The sequence below is a fragment of the Oryx dammah genome, unplaced genomic scaffold, assembly GCF_014754425.2.
Source record: "Oryx dammah isolate SB20612 unplaced genomic scaffold, SCBI_Odam_1.1 HiC_scaffold_23, whole genome shotgun sequence".
Lineage (NCBI taxonomy): Eukaryota > Metazoa > Chordata > Mammalia > Artiodactyla > Bovidae > Oryx > Oryx dammah.
Window position 1 is genome coordinate 27,786,957 of NW_024070207.1, and position 22,423 is coordinate 27,809,379.

Here is a 22,423-nt window from a genome sequence, read left to right on the forward strand (position 1 = left end):
GCTCAATAATTCTTTTTTACCCTTCATTATCAAATATGCTGTTAAGCCATTTATTGATTTTTTATTTTTTCTTTAATTAATTAATGTTCAGTTCAGTCGCTCAGTCGTATCTGACTCTTCGCAACCCCATGGACTGCAGCATTCAAGTATTTTAACTTTCATTGCTAGAATTTCTTTTAAGTTTGATTTTTACCTTTGTTTACATTCTCCATTTGCTGACACATTATTTTGCTAATTTCTTTTACTTCGCCCGTGATTTTCTTTTGTTCTAGCATAAAAATGTTTATTAAAGGTTTTTGTCTAGTAATTCCAATATCTGTGCTTCATCATGCACAGTTGCTCTTATTTTCTTCTATAAATGAGACATACATTCTCATTTCTTTTCATGCCTCATAATTTTTTGTTCACAAGCAGGAAATTTGAAAACTGTAATGTAGTCCCTCCTCCTCTGGACTATTGTATTTCCTTGCTGTAAGTGGTGGTGGTTGTTCAGTTGCTCAGTCGTGTCTGACTTTGCAAGCCCATGGACTGCAGCACATCAGGTTTTCCTGTCCTTCATTGACTCCTGGAGTTTGCTCAAATTCTTGTTCATTGAATTGGTGATGCCATCTTACTATCTCATCCTCTGCTACCCCCTTCTTCTCCTTCCTTTCCCAGCATGAGGGTCTTTTCTAGTACTTAATTTTATAGTGGCTTTTCTTGATTACTTTTTAAAAAAAACTGTATTCTTTGTTGTATACGTACTCTGAAGTCTCTGTTCCTTTAACTATAGTCAGTTAATGGTATGGTAAAGAATTCTTTAAATATATGAAATCAACAAAAATAAAGTATCTTGAAAATGCTTTTCAATCTCTGAAGGTTGGCTCTCTATTGGAGCAAAGCCCTAATACATGGCCAAGTCCATTACAATTCTGCCTTAGTATTCCCTTCTGGCTTGTGGTGATCCTCAGAAAAAGCTAGAGGTTAAAGTTTAGGGTCTTCTCTGTTCTTTTTGATGTGTGTCTTGCCATGAGTATGTGTGTGACTTTCTAGATACTTTGTTATATCAGGAAATTTCAAGCCCTTATTCCCCAAAGTGACATTCTCCTCAGTTTTTCTACAAAGAGTTTTGGTATATCTATTGTTTGTCTTAACTCTAATATCATGCTCCAGCCATCACTGGCTTTTTTAAAATCTCCTTTTCACTATTTTTGATTAACATACTCTGCTTAGCTAATTTTCTGCTGTGAGAAAGTTCTGACTTAGGTGAAACAAAGCAAACATCTTGTATTACTCCTTGAGGAAAACCACAAATAGGTGAAGCAGAAAACACAATTACTTGAAAACAAGGCACACTCTGGTACCTCATGAAACAAGTAACCTTTCCTGGGAATATAAACTGCCACCTTCAAGACAAGTTCCACACCAGGAATAGGATTGGGCAAGGCTAAATTAACACAAAGCTTTACTGCTCACTTCAAGACACCTTTAACTTGATTCAGTGTCTATTTGGAAGATGTAATCCTTTGACTGTTTTTCAGTATTTCAACAAAATTGATTCTTTTTGCTCATTTCTTTTCAGTGTTTCTGTAGCGATATAGGTCCTTGGAATCTGTTACCTGCCATTTTGCTTACATTACTCTTACAGTATTTTCATTTATAGCATTGATTTTTTATTATTTCTAAGAGCTTCCATCTCTTTGCTTTCATCTTTCATCTGTTCTTGCCTGTTGCCTATTTTTCATTAGCATTTTTAACATAGTAATCATAATTCTTTTAAGTCTTCTTTCTAATAATTACCAGGTCTGTGTTATATCTGAGTTAGTCCTCCTGTTTGCTTTGTGTCTTCAGATATGTTTTGCTTTTTCTTCCTTTTGTTATGGCTTGTAATGTTCTTGTTGAAAGCCATACATATCAATAGTAGGAGCTGAGGTGAATAGGCTTGTAGTGCAAAGATTTATGTGAATATGGCTAGGAGCTGAATTATGTTTGATACTTGCTGTATCTGTAGATGACAGAAAATTTAAATTCCTCTTGGGCTCCTATTTTTGTCTCCTCTCATGATTTTTAGCTACTCTGAGGACTTCACTTATTAGAGCATTTGCATCTAGTAGCTCTTTAATCTCTAACTCCACTATAATATACTCCAGCTTATTGGTGTGGTGGGAAGATGTGGAAGAGGGAAGCTTTCCATTATCTTATGCTAAATCTCAGGTTTTACTGGGCGTGTCTCTGGACTGTAAACCTCACAAGTGTGTCTTCAGAGGTATGACTCTCCTCACTTTGATGAGACAAGAAACTAGAGAAAAATGAGGTGGGAATAATGCTCTTCCCTCCTTTGGAATAAAGTTTTTCCCTGTAGAGTTGTTCTTGGCTTTTAAAAAAGTTTTTTGAAATACTTTACAAGGATTGTTCTTTCCATCCCTCTACCAGATACAAGAGAGGGAAATCTTTCTTAGATCTTCACTGTGAGAACCTGGTGGTATTCCTTGAGGTAAAACCCACCAAAACTTGAAAGTCCCCTAAGGCCCTAACAACCACAATTTAAACATTTTTTTTTTCATGATAGTTTATATTGAGCCTTCAACAATCTGTAAAAATAACCACTTAGGTGTTCCAAAGAGTGTATACCTCCTGTAGCTTCTGCCTCAGGTAAGCAGATGTCAGTTGCAACTCTCTGGATATTTCGGTTTCTCCAGATTTGTTGTGACGGTTTGTCCTGCAAACTCAGTTCTTTGATAGGGTCAAGAACACTCACTTATTTCAGTTTATTTTTTTCTTGTTTCAAGGACCGAGGACTGGAGCGATTATTTTAAAGCTCTTTACATAGTAGAGATGAGACTGAAAAGTATATATATATATACATATATATATATGTATATATATGCACACACACACATATACACATACTGTCTTTCTTCTCTGTACACATTTGTTAGACCACTTGAGATTTTACTGCAAGTCAGTGTGGTTATGTTAATTATTTAATCTCAGGGATGTCAGTTCAGTGATACATGTTTCCAATTCCTGAAAATAGTTGTCTCATATTTTGTCCACTTGCATAGTTGTTCAAAATGAATGGGGAAAGGGAGTCAAGTTTGGACCTATTATCTCATCATGAGCAGAACATATTTTCTTTGTTGAAATAACATCTTAATTGCTTTTATTACATTATTTTTTCCTACTTCTCCTCTCTCTAGTCTAAAAAAAATCCAAGTATAGGAGTGCTCAACACCCTCTTACTATCTGTACTTGATTGATCTTATCCGTTCATCTGGCTTTAAATGCAATTTATATGCTATAGACTATGAAAATTTGGGCTTCCCTAGTGGCTCAGATAGTGAAGATTTTGCCTGAAATGCGGGAGATCCGTGTTCAGTTCCTGGGTCAGGAAGAAAGCCTAGAGAAAGGAACCCACTCCAGTATTATAGCCTGGGAAATCCCATGGACAGAGGATCCTGGTGGGCTCCAACTCATGGGGTCACAAAAAGTTGGACATGACCGAGTGACTAACACTTTCACATTACTTCATGACATTTTACCTCAGTTCAGTTCAGTTCAGTCGCTCAGTTGTGTCCGACTCTTTGCGACCCCATGAATCGCAGCACGCCAGGCCTATCTATCACCATCTCCCGGAGTTCACTCAGACTCACGTCCATCGAGTCCATGATGCCATCCAGCCATCTCATCCTCTGTCATCCCCTTCTCCTCCTGCCCCCAATACCTCCCAGCATCAGAGTCTTTTCCAATGAGTCAGCTCTTCGCATGAGGTGGCCAAAGTACTGGAGCTTCAGCTTTAGCATCATTCCTTCCAAAGAAATCCCAGGGTTGATCTCCTTCAGAATGGACTGGTTGGATCTCCTTGCAGTCCAAGGGACTCTCAAGAGTCTTCTCCAACACCACAGTTCAAAAGCATCAATTCTTTGGCGCTCAGCCTTCTTCACAGTCCAATTCTCACATCCATACATGACCACAGGAAAAACCATAGCCTTGACTAGACGGACCTTAGTCAGCAAAGTCAAGTCTCTGCTTTTGAATATACTATCTAGGTTGGTCATAACTTTTCTTCCAAGGAGTAAGCGTCTTTTAATTTCATGGCTGCATTCACCATCTGCAGTGATTTTGGAGCCCAAAAAAATAAAGTCTGACACTGTTTCTACTGTTTCCCCATCTATTTTACCTCAAGTCAAGGTATCTTCAGAATTCTAGATGTGCATACACAAATATTTCTTATTATTATATGGAAGTCTCAAAATAGCAAATATCATGTACCCAGATTCTCAAGCTCTAGCTTAGTTTTAATAATCCCCTAATATTTCCTACATCAGTAAATGGTTTATCCATCTCTCCAGTTGCTTAAGCATCAAATTAGCAAGTTATTCTCACTACCTCCACCTTTACCTCACCTTTTACATCCAGATTATCATCAAGTCCTAGAAGTTCTGATAGTGTTATATTCTAATCTTCTGTAACTCATCCTCCTTATTTCTAGACTGTATTGTGCTAGACGTCTATCAAATTTCTTCAGTGTCTTTACCCTCTATTAATGCCTTTACTCACATAGTACAAACTGACACTAAGTTGGATTATATATTTCCACCTTTCTAAAATGCTCTAGCAATTTCCTATTACACTTAGGATAAAATCTATAAGCCTTATCATGTTCCACAAGACCATGTGAGAGCTGTCCTTTTATAGCTCTTTTTTTTAACCTCATCTACTTTCACTTTTCCCCTTCATTTACTTCATTTGCTTTGAGTTGGGAAATTAACAACTAAGCAGATATTGGAAGACCACTAACAGTATCTATTGTTATTACTCTGAGAAAGTCTTGCATGTGAATCTTTGTCCTATTAGATTATAAGATGATCATTGTACTCACTATATCTAGACAAATGTCTGGCACCTAGTTAGAACACAAGGCATATTTTTGCAAGAATAAAGAGAAAATCCTCATTTCAGTATATAATGAGGAGCTAATAAAATTTGATCTACAGGTGTATATAATCATGCTACTATTTCTATAATTTATCAATAATCACAGCTAGTGGAAATCAATATATATGGCAAGATAGCATTGCTGGAGTGGAGAAGGAAAAGGCAACCCACTCCAGTGTTCTTGCCTGGAAAATCCCAGGGACGGCGGAGCCTGGTGGGCTGCCATCTATGGAGTCGCATAGAGTCTGACACGACTGAAGCAACTTAGCAGCAGCAGCAGCAGCATTGCTGGAGAGGAAGAGTTAATATATTGATTTGATGTATATTAGTTTATTATCTTAAAAATCAAGTTTAAATAAAACATAAAATAAGATTTGAATATGATATGACTTAGATAAGATATAAAAATAAGACAAATTCAAGGAATGAATACAAATTAATAATGTGAAAATATTTTGAAGTATGGGATATAGATGTTAAGAAAACAGATCAAGTCCCTATTCTCTTAGAGGTTATGTTATAGAGGAAAGAAAGGCAAACAAAATTGTAGGTTTTACAGTGATCAATTGTCCTGGATTTCCTGGGGCTGAGAGGATTCCCTGTACATGAGGCTTTTCAGCAAAGCTCAGAAAGTTTCAGGCAAATTATAGAGTTGGCCACCCTATGTGGTGATAAGTGCCATGGAAGATTAATCATAGAGCTTACTCTGTTATACTGGGTGATCAAGATATACCTTATGAAAAAGAAGTAGACTCTTGAGAGTCCCTTAGACTGCAAGGAGATCCAACCAGTCCATTCTGAAGGAGATCAACCCTGGGATTTCTTTGGAAGGAATGATGCTAAAGCTGAAACTCCAGTACTTTGGCCACCTCATGCAAAGAGTTGACTCACTGGAAAAGACTGATGGTAGGAGGGATTGAGGGCAGGAGGAGAAGGGGAAAACCGAGGATGAGATGGCTGGATGGAGTCACTGACTCGATGGACATGAGTCTGAGTGAACTCCAGGAGATGGTGATGGAAAGGGAGGCCTGGCGTGCTGTGATTCATGGGGTCGCAAAGAGTCGGACATGACTGAGCAATTGAACTGAACAGAACTGAACGCAATGGTAACATCTTGCAACACTGCAGTACAATATTAAAACCAGGGTATTAACATCAATACAGTCAAGACAAAGAATGTTTCCATCACCGTAAAGATCCCTTATATTGCCATTTTATCGCCCACACACTTCACTATTCCAATTATCCCCTCCTGACTTCCTGATAACCATCAATCTGTTCTCCACTTCTATAATTTTGTCATTAAAGTAGCTTTTATTCATGTAATCATATTATATGTAAAATTCTAGTATATGTATATTTTAACTTACTATGATTCCCTGAAGATTAACAGATTACATCAGTAGTTCATTCCTTTTTATTGTGAAGTAATTTTTAATGATATGGATGTAACAGTATTCATCCATTGAAGGACATCTGAGTTCTTTCTAGTTTTGACTATTAGGAATCAAGCTCCTCTAAACATTTATATACAGACATTTTGTGTCAAAGTTAGTTTTTATTTCTCTAGGATAAATGCTGAGGAGTGCAATGCTTGCATGGTAAAGTCATTTTTAGGTTTTTAAGTAATGGCTTTTTCCCAGAGTGGCTGTACCATATTACGTTTCCAACAGAGATTTTTGAGCTATCTAGTTGTTTTGCATCTATGTTAACATTTGGCATTGCCAGTGTTTTTTATTTAAGTCATTTGATAGGTGTATATCATTGTGGTTTAATTAACATTTCCCTAATGAATAATAATGTTAAATATTTTTATTTTTCACCTGCTATCTAGGTAACTATATTAATTTTAGATTTATAATATGATTCAATATTTGTGTATATTGCAAAATGATAACCTCAGTAAATCCAGTTAACCTATACATAGTTATACAATTTTTTCTTGTGATAAGAACCTTTAAGATCTGCCTTATTGTCAACTCTCAAATATGCAATACACTATTATTGCAGTCACCACAATGCACATTACACTGTCATGACATATTCATTTTATAACTTGAAGTGTATGCCTTTTAACCTCCTTCACCCATTTGATCCACTCCCCATCTGCAATTTCTGAAAACTACCAACTTGTTTCTGTATCTACAATCTCTCTTTTGTTTAGATCTACATATCAATAAGATCATGCACTATTTGTCTTTCTCTGTCCAACTTACTTCACTTAGCATAGTGTCCTGAAAGTTTATACATGATGTAGCAGATGGCAAGATTTCCTTCTTTTTATGACTTAATAATATTCCATTGTGTGTGTGTGCATGCATACCACATTTTCTTTATCTTTTATTTAATGGTAGACATGGTTTTTTACATATCTTGGCTCTTGTAAACAATGTTTCATGGAAGAAGGGGGTGCATATATCTTTCCAAGGTAATATTTTTGTTTTCTTTTGATAAATACTCAGAAGTGAATTCGGAGAAAGCAATGGCACCCCACTCCAGTACTCTTGCCTGGAAAATCCCATGGATGGAGGAGCCTGGTACGCTGCAGTTCATGGGATCACTGAGGGTGGGACATGACTGAGCAATTTCACTTTCACTTTTCACTTTCATGCATTGGAGAAGGAAATGGCAACCCACTCCAGTGTTCTTGCCTGGAGAATCCCAGGAATGGTGGAGCCTGATGGGCTGCCATCTATGGGGTCACACAGAGTCGGACACGACTAAAGCGACTTAGCAGTAGCAGCAGCAGAAGTGAATTTGACAGGTCATATCCAGTACTTTGGCCACCTCATGTGAAGAGTTGACTCATTGGAAAAGACTCTGATGCTGGGAGGGATTGGGGGCAGGAGAAGAAGGGGACGACAGAGGATGAGATGGCTGGATAGCATCACTGACTCGATGGACGTGAGTCTGAGTGAACTCCGGGAGTTGGTGATGGACACGGAGGCCTGTTGTGCTGCGATTCATGGGGTCGCAAAGAGTCGGACACGACTGAGCGACTGAACTGAACTGACTGAACTGATAGTAGTTCTATTTTTAATTTTTTGAGGTACTTCCATGGTGTTTTCCATAGTGACTGCACTCATCACTGCACTATTTTCAAAACTCAATTGACTAAAAATGTATATACTTAATTCTAAATTATAATTCTATTCTGCTTATGTATATAGACATAGGCAAGTGCTACACTGTCCTGATTATAGTAGCTTAGTAGTGATTTTTAAATCAGGAAGTTTTAGTCATCCAAATTTGATCTTTTTCAAGCTTGGTTTGGCTATTCTCAGTTTCTTGCATTCCAATGAGAATTTTAGAATTGATTTATCAGTTGCTGTAACAAGCTGAGATTTTGTTAATAATTGTGATGAATTTGTAAATTAAACTGGGAAGTATTACCATTTTGACAATATTAAGCCTTATAATTCATGATTTGGGAATTAATTCAATTTTGATTATCTTTTATCCATTTTTTTTTATTTTTGTGTGTTTTTTGGTATAGAAGTCATAAATATTTTTACATTTATTTCTAAGTATTCTCTTTGACGCTATTATAGGTTAAATATTTTAAATGTATAGTATTCATTTCAATTGCATAGAGATACAGTTGAGAGGGTAACATCTAAAAGGCAGTTGAATAGGAAGCCTTGGACCTTTACTCCCCATGTGGATACACCAATTCAATAAGAATACATAGACAAATTCATCAGAAATTCAGAATCTAGTTGAAAAGATGTTGCATCTGGAGTAAGCATGAAATGAAATACATTGAAGCTGGTAGAGAAAATGCAAGATGCCCTCTCATTGGAATTCTTGCCTCTGGCATAGTGCCATATGATTGGAAGGAAACCCTCAGCTTTTGGTTTCTTCCTGGAGGATGAAATATTTGCCCACATGTCCAACATTCAAACTTTTCTAGGGATTCCAAAAGTACTGGTTTCTGTCTTAACCTGTCTCACTGGTCTCACTGAGAACATACGCAGCCATTTGGGCTAGAATACAAGTACTTATCATAGTTCCTTCTTCTAGTTCTGCACAGAATGAGTAGATAAAACATCAGATTCTGTTTTTATCTGGTGAAGTAAAGAATTGGATCACATATCCAGTTCTAGAGGCTACCTAGGGGATTGGATTTTGTCTCACCCGTCTCAGACCACTGATAGGATCAAACTACTTTACATGGCAGGGGGGTCACTAAGAACAATGATGGTGATTTGAACCAGCACAAAGTTTTGAGAGGCTCCTAGGATCTCTGACCAGATTAACTGGTGAGAGTCTCCTCCTGTACAAGGTCGATCTGTGAACACTTAGGAGAACTGGGTATTTTCTTCAGTATGCAGATATCAACACAAGGGTGAAGGAAAACTAAGAAATGTGGAATGTACCCCCCAAAAAAAACAAATAAAATTAATCTCCAGAAACAGAACCTAATGATATGAATATTTATAGGACTTAAGAGGCAGAGAACTCAAAATAACAATAAAATATACAGTATAAAAAGATGTAAAATGTGAAATCAAATGCATAGTATGTGAGGAGGGAGCAAAAGGTAGAGTTTTTGCATGTAAACAAATTTAAGTTTTTATTAGCTTAAAATAGACTATTATATCAATAAGATGTTTCAAGCAAGCCTCAGGGTAACCAAAATAAATAAAAAAAATCCTATAGCAGATGAATTCAAAATAAAGAGAAGTGAATAAAAGTATACCAATATGGAACAAAGGAACAGAGCAAGAGAGAATAATAGAGACAAAGAAATGTTAAAACATCCAGAAACCCATTAACAATGTGGCAAGAATAAGTCCTGACCTACCAACAATTACTTTAAATGTAAACAAATTAAATTACCTGATCAAAGACATATGGTGGCTGAATGAATAAAATAGAATAAGACCCAACTATATGATGCCTATATGATCAATAACTTCAGATATGCAGATGACACCACCCTTATGGCAGAAAGTGAAGAAGAACTAAAGAGCCTCTAGATGAAAGTGAAAGAGGAGAGTGGAAAAGTTGGCTTAGATCTCAACATTCAGAAAACTAAGATCATGGCATCCAATCCCATCACTTCATGGCAAACAGTGGGAAACAGTGGAAACAGTGGCAGACTATTTTGGGGGGCTCCAAAATCACTGCAGATGGTGACTGCAGCCATGAAATTAAAAGACACTTACTCCTTGGCAGGAAAGTTATGACCAACCTAGACAGCATATTAAAAAGCAGAGACATTTCTTTGCCAACAAAAGGCTGTCTAGTCAAGGCTATGGTTTTTCCGGAAGTCATGTATGGATGTGAGAGTTGGACTATAAAGAAAGCTTAGTGCTGAAGAACTGTGGTTTGAACACATTTTGAACTGTGGTGTTGGAGAAGACTCTTGAGAGTCCCTTGGACTGCAAGGAGATCCACCCAGTCCATCCTAAAGGAGGTCAGTCCTGAGTGTTCATTGGAAGGACTGATGTTGAAGCTGAAACTGCAATACTTTGGCCACCTGATGCAAAGAGCTGACTCATTTGAAAAGACCCAAATGCTGGGAAAGATTGAAGGTGGGAGAAGAAGGGGATGACAGAGAATGACATGGTTGGATGGCATCACTGACTCAATGAACATGAGTTTGGGTAAACTCAGGGAGTTGGTGATGGACAGGGAGGCCTGGCATGCTGCAATCCATAGTGTTGCAAAGAGTCAGACACGACTGAGCAACTAAACTGACTGATATGATGCCTATATGACTCATTTCAACTTTAAGGACACAGATAAGCATAAAGTGAAGGGATCACAAAACAAGGCTTAGCAAATTTGAAAAGAACTCCAAATAGCCACAGCAATCTTCAGGAAGAAAAATAAAGTTGGAGGTATCACACATTTTGATTTCAAAATTTATTAAAAAGCTGCAGTAGTAAAATAGCATGATATTGGCAGGAAGACAGACATAGAGACCAATGGAACAGAGTAGAAAAACCATAAATAAATCCATATATATATGATCAACTGATCTTTGACAAAGGTGCCAAGATCACATGATGTACAAAGGATTGTCTCTTCAATAAAGGGTGCTGCAACAACTAGATATCCATATATGAAAGACTGAAACTAAACCTTTATCTTACTTGTACACAAAAAATGTCAATTCAATATGGATTGAATTCTTAAAAGACCTGAAACTGTAAAACTCCTAGAAGAAGATGCAGGAGAAAGCTTCATGTTATTGCTCTGGGCAATGATTTTTTTGATCTGACACTAGAATCATAGGCAGAAAAAGAAACAAAATTAAAAAGTATGAATATATCAAACTGAATGATTCTGCACAGCAAAGGACCTATGAATAGAATGAAAAGGAAACTATGGGATAGGAAACAACATTTTCAAACCATATATCTGATAATGTGTTAATCTCTAAAATATATAAGGAATTCCCACAATGTAATACCAAAAAAGCAAATAGCCTGATTAAAAAATGGGTAAAGGACTTAAATAGACATATCTCCAAAGAAGACATAGAAATGGTCAACAGGCATATGAATACATGCTCAATGTAACTAATCATTAGGCCAATACAAATCAAAACCACAAGGAAAGATTACCTCACGATTAGGATGTCTATAATCAAAAAGAAACATACAGGTTAACAAGTGTTAATAAAAACGTAGGAAAATGGGAACCTTTCTACATTTTTGATGGAAATATGAAATGGTGTGGCTGTGATGGAAACAGTATAGGGTTTCCTCAAAATATTGAAACTGTAACTACCATATGATACATTTTCCTACTTCTGAGTATTTACCCAAAATAATTTAGAATTTGGAAGAGGTATTTATGCTCTCATGTTTATTGCAGCATTATTCATAGTTTTCAAGTTTTGGAAAAAACCTAAATCTCTATCAGCAGATGAGTAGATAGAGAAAATATGGTATACCAACACAATAAATATTTTTCAGCTAAAATAAGTGAAATGTTGGCATATGTGACAGCATGGATGAATCTTTAGGCGTTATGCTAAGTAAAATGAGCCAGTCACAACAGGAACATTATTACATAATTCTAATTACATGAGGAATCTAAAATAATACAACTCATAGGAGCAGGAAGTAGAATGGTGGTTGTCAAGGGTTGGAAGTAGGGGCAAATTAAAATTTACTCTTCAACAGATTTAAAGTTTCAGGATTTCCACTAGCCTAAAAATCCTCTGTACTCTGCCTAATCATACCTCCTCTACCTCATGCCCACACTGCTGGAAACCACTGATTTTTTACTTTTTACTGTGTCATAATCTTGCCTTTTCCAGAATGTCATATAGTTGGAATCATACAATATGTAGCCTTTTCAGATTGGCTTCTTTCACTTACAAGATGCACTTAAGTTTTCTCCATGTCTTTTCATGACTTGACAGATTGTTTATTTTTAGCATTGAAAACTATTCCATTGATTGAATGTAACATACTCCATCCAGTCACCTACTGAAGAATATCTTGGTTGTTTACACATTTTGGCAGTTATAAATAAAGCTGCTATAAACATCCATGCTGTTGAAGGAAATGGCAACCCACTCCAGTATTCTTGCCTGGAGAATCCCATGGACGGAGAAGACTGGTAGGCTACAGTCCACACGGTTGCAAAGAGTCGGACACGACTGAGCGATTTCACCTTGACAACATACTCCATCCAGTCACCTACTGAAGAATATCTTGGTTGTTTACACATTTTTGGCAGTTATGAATAAAGCTGCTATAAACATCCATGCTGTTTGATAGCTATTTATTCCTAGAGAACTTTTATAATTTGAGTCAGTTCTCTCAAACCCTGATGCTGCTTTATCACAAGTGTATGCAACATTCTAAATCTTCTATTATCATTTCAACAATCTTCACAGCATTTCCCACAGGGATATATCCCTCATCAAGACAAAAGTTTCTTTGCTTATCCATAAGAAGCACCTTCTTGCCTGTTAAAGTTTTATTATGAAGTTAGAGCAATTCAGTCATCTCTTCATACTGCAAGTCTAGTTCTAGTATGCTTCCTACTTCTACCACATCTGGAGTTACATCCTCCATTGAAGCCTTGAATCCCTCAAAGTCATCCATGAGGTTTGGAATCAACTTCTTCCAAACTCTTGTTAATGTTAATATTTTGATCCTTTCCTATGAATCACAAATTTTCTTAATGGTACCTGGAGTGGTGAATTTGTTTTTAAGAGATACACTGAGAAACAGTTTTATTAAGAAAATTCACATATGCATGAAAGTTACTTCCAACTGTGACCCAGAGGATATGGATTGAGTTACCATGTACAACAGAAGCTGAGTCATCTGTCACTGTGTTAGCCTTCTCTGTTTACCCAGAGGGTTGTGTTGCTGCATCTAGACTTTAATCTCTCTGTGTTAAGAATGGTATCCACTACCTTTTAACAGATAAATTAGCATTCCTTCAGAACATTTTAGGAAAACATGACTAAATGCTCTAGGATTATTATTTTTGCAATATTTTATTTTGTTAAAATATAAATTTATTTATTTTAATTGGAGGTTAATTACTTTACAATATTGTATTGGTTTTGCCATACATCAACATGTATCTACCACAGGTATACACGTGTTCCCCATCCTGAACCCCCCTTCCCCTCCCTCCCTGTACCATCCCTCTGGGTCATCCCAGTGCACCAGCCCCAAGCATCCAGTATCATAATCTTTTCCCAACAGTTTTCAGTGTACTTTGCCTAGATCCATCAGAGGAATCCCTATCAATGGCAGCATTAGACTTGAAAATGTATTACTTAAGTGATAAAGACTTAAAAGTCAAAATAACTCCTTCATCCATGGCCTGCAGAATGGATATTATGTTAGCAGGTATGAAAACAACATTAATCCTGTTGTACATCTCCATCAGAGCTCTTGGGTGAACAGATGCTGTAATATCCATGAACTGTAATATTTTTTAAGGTTTTTTTTTTTTTTTTCTGAGCAGTAGATCTCAATGGTGGGCTTAGAAAAGTCAGTAAACCATGTTGTAAACAGGTGTGCTGTCACCCAGATTTTGTTGTTTCATAGAGCACAGGCAGAGTGGATTTAGCATAATTCTTAAGGGCTTTGGAGTTTTCTAAACGGTAAATGAGCTTTGGCTTCAACTTAAAGTCACCAGCTGCATTGCTGCTGCTGCTGCTGCTGCTATGTCGCTTCAGTAATGTCTGACTCTGTGTGCCCCATAGACAGCAGCCCACCAGGCTCCTCTGTGCCTGGAATTCTCCAGGCAAGGATACTGAAGTGGGTTGCCATTTCCTTCTCCAATGCATGCATGCATGCTAAGTCACTTCAGTCTTGTCCAACTCTGTGCGACCCCATGGACAGCAGCCCACCAGGCTCCTCTGTCCACGGAATTCTCTAGGCAAGAATACTGGAGTGGGTTGCCATTTCCTTTTCTGCACCAGCTGCATTAAACCCTAACAAAAGAATCAGCTTGTATTTTCAAACTTTAAAACTAGCACTGACTTCTCTCTTGCTATGAGAGTCTTAGGTGACGTCTTCTGATTGAAGGCTGTTTTACCTCCATTGAAAATCAACTAAAATGATTTTTAGTATAGCTACCTTCATCATCTTAACTAGGTATTCTAGATAACTTGCTGCAGCTTCTGTATCAGCACTTGCTGCTTCACCTGTACTTTGTCGTGATGGAGATGGCCTCTTTCCTTAAATCTTATGAGCACTTTTCTATTTCCTTCAAGAATTTTTCCTTTGCATTCAAAACTTGGCTGTTTGGTGCCAGAGGCCTAACTTTCAGCCTATCCCAGCTTTTGGCATACTTTCCTCACTGAACTTAATAATTTCTAGCTTTTGATTTCAAGTGAGAGTTGCGTGACTCTTCCATTCACCATTCACTTGAACACTTAGAGGTTATTGTATGGTTATTTTTAAAAATAATTTTATTTCTTTATTTTGGCTGCACACGGTCTTCATTGCTACACACAGGCTTTCTCTAGTTGTGGCAAGTGGGGGCTACTCTCTAATTGCAGTGTGTAGGTTTCTCATTGCAGTGGCTTCTCTTGTTATGGAGTATAGAGTCTAGGGCACATAGGCTTCACTAATTACAGCACTTGGGCTCAGTGGTCATGACTTCCCAGGTTCTAGAACACAGGCTCAGTAGTTGTGGTGCACAGGCTTATTTGCTCTTTGGCATGTGGGATCTTCCCAGATCACGGATCAAACCCGAGTCTCCTACATTTGCAGGTGGATTCTTTAGCATCGAGTCATCAGGAAAGCCCCATTGTATGGTTATTAATTGATCTAGTTTCAATATTTTTGGGTTCCAGAAATTGAGAGGCTCCAGGAAAGGTCAAGAGATCAGTGAATGACTGGTCAGTGTAGTGGTCAAAATATATACATTTTGTAGTTTTGCCTTCTTATAAGGACTTGATTTGTGGTTGTGGTACATCCCAAAAATTATAAGAGTAACATCAAAGAACACTGATCACAGATCACCATAGCAAATGTATATTAGGTATACCTCAAAGAAGCTGAAAAAAAGAAGAGTTGATGTTTCTATTCTTCAGGATTTTCCAGAAAAACAAAACCAATAGAATAGAATAGACATATAGTTTAAAAAGATATTTATTCATGCATTTTTGAATACTAAGAACTCCCATCAACTGCCAGCTGTAACCTGGAGGCCTAGAAATGCAGATGATACAGTTCTAGCCCAAACCTGAATATCTGATAAATAAGGTATTCAATGGTACAAGTTATGGTTCAAGTCTGAAGACCCTGAAACAAGAATACCCATCATGTCAGATGTCAAAAGATGGGTATCCCAGAGACACCAAGAGCAAATTTGTCTTTGCTCTGTCTTTTTGTTCTATTCAGGGCTTTCAGCAATTTGAATAATACCCACTTTCATTAATAAGGCTATACTTTACTCAATCTAACAATTCAAATGCTAACTTCTACTAGAAACACTTTTATGGACACACTCAGAAATAATGTTCTATAAGATATCTAGCCATTTCTTAGCCAAGTCAAGTAGACACATAAATTAAACCATGATAGTATTACAGTCTTGAGTGAAATTTATAGGGCAGGATAAGAGGCTAAAAACTAAAGAAGATTTCCTACATTATAGTATTGAGGCAGAATCCCTACTTCTCCCATAAACTTCAGGTTTTGCTCTAAATGCCTTTTGTTTGGATGGAGCTAACCCATCTTATGGATATTAATCTCTGTTATTTAAGCCAACTGATTTAAAATCTTAATCACATATACAAAATACTTTATAATAACGTACAGACTATTGTTTGACCAAACAACTGGGCACAATAGCTCAGCCAAGTTGACAAATAAAATGATTCATCTCAGTCTGTATTTTTTTTTAAAGAAGAAGATTTTACATCAATAGCCTAACCTTCAAACTTAGCATACAGGTAAAAGAAGAGCAAACTGAAGCAAGCAAAATGAATAAAACTATTTTTAAAAAACAGTATACACCTGTGGTGGATTCATGTCAATGTATGGCAAAACCAATACAGTATTGTAAAGTAAAATAAAGTAAAAATAAAATAAAAAAAAAACAGTACAGATATGATTGAAATAGAGAATAGAAAAAAATGGAGGAATCAATTAAAACAAATGCCAATTTTCTTAAAAATTTCAAAAAAGGAGATATTGCTACTAACCTTTCAGAAATAAGATGGGATTACAAATAAATACTGTGGGAAAAAATGTTATGTTATTGAATAGTATTTTAAAAAGTGCTATATTCAGATGGAAGAACTTTGAATAAAGTATGCTGAATAAATGAAGCCAGGCATGAAAGGCCATATGTACAATTCCATTTAAGTGAAAAATCAGAAGAGATAAATTTATAGAGACAAAACATATATTAGTGGACTTCAGGGGCTCATGAGGATGGCCTGATGAAGGTGATAGCTAAAGGGTGCAGGGAAAATATTCTAAACGACTTCTGTAATGTTTGTACATAGTGAATATATTGAAATTCATGGAAATGTACTATATAAATGGGTGAAAGTATTATATATAAAATGTTTCTCAGTAAAACTGTTCTAAAAGAAAATAAATATAAGGGGGAATAAAAGAAAGGGCACCTCTAGAACTGGATTATAGACATCTTTACTCCAATCTGAATGTGTGTTTGATGGTTAGTTACTTCCATTAACAAAGGAAAGAGTATGCTTGTCATCTCACAAGCAGCAGCTCAGTTGAGCATAGAAGCCACCTTTCTGGGACAACCTCACAGCTAGGCTACTTCATCTGATTCTAAAGATAGGCCTTTGCTTCATGTTCAGACTTATAAAAGAGGTTCAGAGGTATGGTTTGCCTTCCTCTGTTTCAAGCCTCACCAAGCTAGGAGCACTGGTGGCTCAGAGACCCCGCCCCTTCAACACCCTCTGATGCTGAGAACAATTGTTGCCTTGGTTACATTATTACATAGGCAGCAGTCACCACTGAAATTGCCATAGCAGGCCTTGCACTGCCTCAAAAGGGACAAGATTCATGGGTTGAGGATGGGGATAGGGGACAGACTGCTAGCTCTGCTTCAGTGACAACCTGAGAGCTTTGGAATCCTGTGGCTGATAAACTTCCAAAGGTACACGTTATCTCACAAAAGTGGCCGTGTTCTTTCTTTACTTTGGTGAAGGTCAGAAGAATATCCTGCAGCCATGTTTAACATATACACATTAGATACTCCAGCCGTAATTTTTGACAATGGATCAAGACTCTGCAAAGTAGGTATGTCTGGAGAGATTGGGCCCCGTCATGTGATCAGTTCTGTTGTGGGGCACCCTAAATTCAACATGGTTTTACCAGAAGCCAATCAGAAAAACTATGTTGTGGGAGAAAAAGCCCTGTTCAAGTATGAGGCCCTGCAGTTGCACTACCCCATTGAACGTGGACTGGTAACAAGATGGGATGACATGGAGAAACTCTGGAAGTATCTTTTTGAGTGGGAACTGGGAGTAAAACCCTGTCAACAACCTGTGCTCATGACTGAGCCCTCCTTGAACCCAAGAGAGACTCGTGAGAAGACAATAGAAGTGATGTTTGAGACCTTCAATGTGCCTGCCTTCTACCTGTCCAACCACGCGGTCGTAGCACTCTATGCCTCTGCCTCTGTCACGGGCCTAGTGGTGGACAGTGGGGATGGGATCACTTGCACTGTCCCCATCTTTGAGGGTTACTCCCTGCCTCATGCTGTCACCAAGCTCTATGTGGCAGGCAGGGACATCACAGAGCACCTCACCCGACTCCTCCTAGCTAGTGGGTGTAATTACCCTTGCATACTCAACAAGGCCTTAGTGGATGACATAAAAGAATCGCTGTGCTATGTTGCCTTGGAACCAGAGAAAGAACTCTGTAAGAAGCCAGAGGAGATCATGAAAGAATACAAGCTACCAGATGGGAATGTCATCCACCTTGGGGACCAGCTGTACCAGGTACCTGAGATTCTTTTTGCACCTGACCACCTAGGTGTCCACAACCCAGGACTATCAAAAATGGTCTCCAGCAGCATTATGAAGTGTGACACCGATATCCAGAAGAATCTTTTTGCAGAAATTGTTCTGTCTGGGGGCACCACTCTCTTCCCTGGGCTTGAGGAAAGACTTATGAAGGAACTGGAACAGCTGGCCTTCAGAGGCACTCCCATCAAGATCACTGCTTCTCCTGATAGATATTTCTCTGCGTGGATTGGTGCTTCCATTATGACTTCTCTGAGCAGTTTCAAGCAAATGTGGATCACTTCTGCAGACTTCATGGAGTTTGGGGCATGTGTTGTCCAGAGAAGATGCTTTTAAAGGATTCAGAGCACAGGGGACAGCTTAAATTGTCAGATCACAGGAGTACTGGTAGAAGGTGACATCTTACCTTAGAGCTTCAGCACGTATTCAATAAAAGTGATATGGCATTTAGGTTTTGGTTCATTTTTGATAGCATAAGAGTAATTTTTGATCTAGGTACTGATTCTTTTTAAGTGATTCTAGTCTACCCTTCCCGTCTCAGGGACCTATTCAGTTGCTTCCTCCTGATAAAGCCTTGGGTTATGTGTTACAGCTGGGTTCACTTGCAGGTTCTGTAGTGAAAGCAGGTGAGCCTCAATGCCTAGTAGCTTTATTCAGTATGATCCCTAGAATCTTCATTTTAATCAAGTGTCTTAGATATTTCTGATAGGTACAGTGCTAAGTAAAGACAGAATTACAAGAGAACATGTGGGGAAGGAGGGGAATTAAGTAGAAGGAATGCTACTCAGTTCTTAGGGCTCAAATGACCCTTTCAGTCAACTGGTTTTTAATTAGCACAATACAAGTCTGTACTGTTAGGCAGGCTTCCTTGGTGGCTCAGACAGTAAAGGATAAGCCTTTAATGAGGGAGACCTGGGTTGGGAAGATCCCCTGGAGAAGGGAATGGCTACCCACTTCAGTATTCTTGCCTGGAGACTTCCATAGGCAGAGGAACCTAGTGGGCTACAGTCCATGAGGTCACAAAGAGTCAGAGATGACTGAGTAACTAATCCTTTCACTACTTTTCACTGTTAGGTAGCTAAATAAAATAGAGCTGTTGTTCTTGTCAAAGAGGAAAGATGTGCACAGAAATCACTATTTGTTTAAGGATCTCTAAGCTTAGGGATATGGCATCACTGACTCGATGGATGCAAGTCTGAGTGAACTCCGGGAGTTGGTGATGGACAGGGAGGCCTGGCATGCTGCGATTCATGGGGTTGCAAAGAGTTGGACACGACTGAGCAACTGAACTGAACTGAACTGAACTGAAGCTTAGGGACCATACTCCTGGTTGAAGTATTAAGAACCAACACCTCTATTTTTTAAACTGAAGTATAGTTGCTGTGTAATATAAGTTATAGGTGTGCCATGTAGCAAATCACAATCTTTAAAGGTTATATTCCATTTATAGTTGTTATAAACTATAACAACTGCTTGGTTTCAGTCCCTCTTTTCTTTGATACTCCTCAATCTTAAGGGGTGGGGGTGCAGATGTGGACAAGAAAGGGGATAACATTTTGGATAGAGAGGTTAATCATAAGCTCTGCAAGGAACTGGGTTTTAGAGCTACACAGGTTGGTGGAGAAGAATGGAATAAAAGATATACTGGTGGAAAGAAGATGGGAGTGGGAGCAAATCAAAAAGAACTATACTAAAAAAAAATCATCTGAATGAACTGAAACCATCTAAAAAAAAAGGAATTATATTTTGCACACATCTTTCCAACTATGTTTTCAGGGTATCACATTGCTATCTTATTTTACAATACAGCCATGAAAATGAAAATTATCAAACAGAAATCACTATAAATCAGGTATTTTATTTTTACATTCATTTGAGACATGTGGTTGAATATCACACTTCTGCCTATGGACAGGTTAGCAAAACCACAATGGAATCAGAAGCATGACACTTTCAAAGAGCTAGGAAAACATTTCAAAATATAGAATTATATATCCAGGAAAACTATTCCAAGAAAGATGGTAAAAATACTTTCTTGAAAACAACTGAATGTGTTTACTCCCAATAGTCCATCACTAAAGGAGATTTTGAATGATTATTTGAGGATGTATAAAAATAATCCCATAGTAAGATATATATGGTGTACTAAGAAATAATGAACATTAAACAATGGTGAACATGGAGGTAAATTTAGAAATACAGACTATACAGATTCATAGTATCAACATGATAATAAGAATGACAATTCTCTAATACAGAAAGATATAAATCATGGAAACAGGTTGGAGCTAAAGATCTGAATATACCTGTATTTCTCAGAAAGAGATATGCTAATTAAATTTAGACTATATATATATATGGAATTCCTTCTATAAATTTGTAAAAAAAATAACCAAAACCATAAATGACTTCAATTGGAAATATTAAAAGGCATTTCTAAAACACAAATGTGTCAAAGAAAAAATTGTAATAAAAATTGTAAGCTAACTAAAATTGAATGATAACAAAGTACTAGATATTGAGATGGAATACAGTTAATGTTGGAATCAGTAAGAAATGTATAGTATTAAATGTTTATATAAGTAAAAAGAAGGTTGAATATCAGAGAGCTAAATATCCAAGTTTGAAGTTAGAAAAAAATCTTACCAAATTATATTCCTGTGCCAGATGCACAGTGAGGCCACATAAACTGGCTGAGCAAGAATAGGTATCTCATGGTCAAAACCCCCAAACTCCTCAATGCTTTGGTGGGAAAAGTTTTTATAGGCAGAATTTTGGGTGAGGGCTGCAGGGAATTTTGTGCTCAGCCCTGAAGTTGCCATGCTCCACCTGGATGGGGACCTTGATTGTATAGAGGAGCTTAAAAATATTGCTATGCATATTCCTTGAGGAAGGACCAAGACAGTTACCCATGGCTACACTACTGTTTCTTGACTGCTCTCCCCACGTGTCTTCACTTCCTCCCCTCCCTGATTAGCAACTGTTTGAATCTGCCCTTTGGAACTCAGGGAAAGTCAAGGAGACTGAATGAAACCATTTCCTACAAACCAGAAACAGGGAACACAGAAAGGCTTTTGTGCCCAGGAGGGGCCCACAGGGTCCCGCTTGGTTTCAACACTATAAATAACTTCACACTTAATTTCACAAAAATAAGTTTATCTACTATATCTTAAAAACAGAAATTCCTACCTGGTGTAAAATTCATTTAAAAATCTTAACAAAGTATTATCTAGATATTTGTCTAGGTTACTTTCTATCATTTATTCATAATTTGAACATTTCATTTTTATTCACATTCTTTAATAGTATTGAAAAAAGAACAAATACAATATAATTTAAATCATAACCAATCATAGATGATATATAAAATAAAAATTCATATCAATCACATTCATGAACATAGCTGCAAATTTCATTAGCAAAATATGAACATACCAAATTCTTCAATGTGTGAAATAGCTTCTTTTCCAAGTTTAATTTCAGTTAACTACTGAAATGCAAGGTTGCTATACCATTTGTAAACATATGGATATAATTCACTACATTTCCATAGATGCCAAAATTAGAGTATTTCAGTATGATCAACTTCTACTCATGATAAAAATTGTCTAAAACAAAAGAGATACTATTTGCCATAAATTATTAATATTATCCTCAAGCCTACCTTTATCATGTTGCAAAAGTGAAATATAAAATGTTAAAATATTATGTTAAAACATGAAAAATCAAGGATTCCTAATGTGACCAATTTAATTTATCATTGTACCACAGGTACTAGTGAAACCAAGCAGGACCCTGTGGATCTGTCCCTGGTACAAATTATTTCCTTGTTCCCCATTTCTTTTTTTTTTTTTATTTTAATTTTTACTTTATTTTACTTTAAAATACTGTATTGGTTTTGCCATACATTGACATGAATCCGCCACGGGTGTACATGAGTTCCCAATCCTGAACCCCCCTCCCACCTCCCACCCAGGAAATATGAGTTGTTATCAACCATTGCTCATGGGAGGTAGGGGAGGGGTGTATTACCCAGTAATGGGACATTCTATG

General features: G+C 37.3%; 1 protein-coding gene across 1 annotated transcript; it reads left to right on the forward strand.

Annotated features, from left to right (window-relative positions):
- The first annotated feature begins 17,572 nt into the window (after positions 1-17,572).
- ACTRT1 (actin related protein T1) lies at positions 17,573-18,706 on the forward strand. The gene has a single exon (XM_040265199.1). The coding sequence runs from the start codon at positions 17,573-17,575 to the stop codon at positions 18,704-18,706; it is 1,134 nt and encodes a 377-aa protein (XP_040121133.1).
- Positions 18,707-22,423: the final 3,717 nt, after the last annotated feature.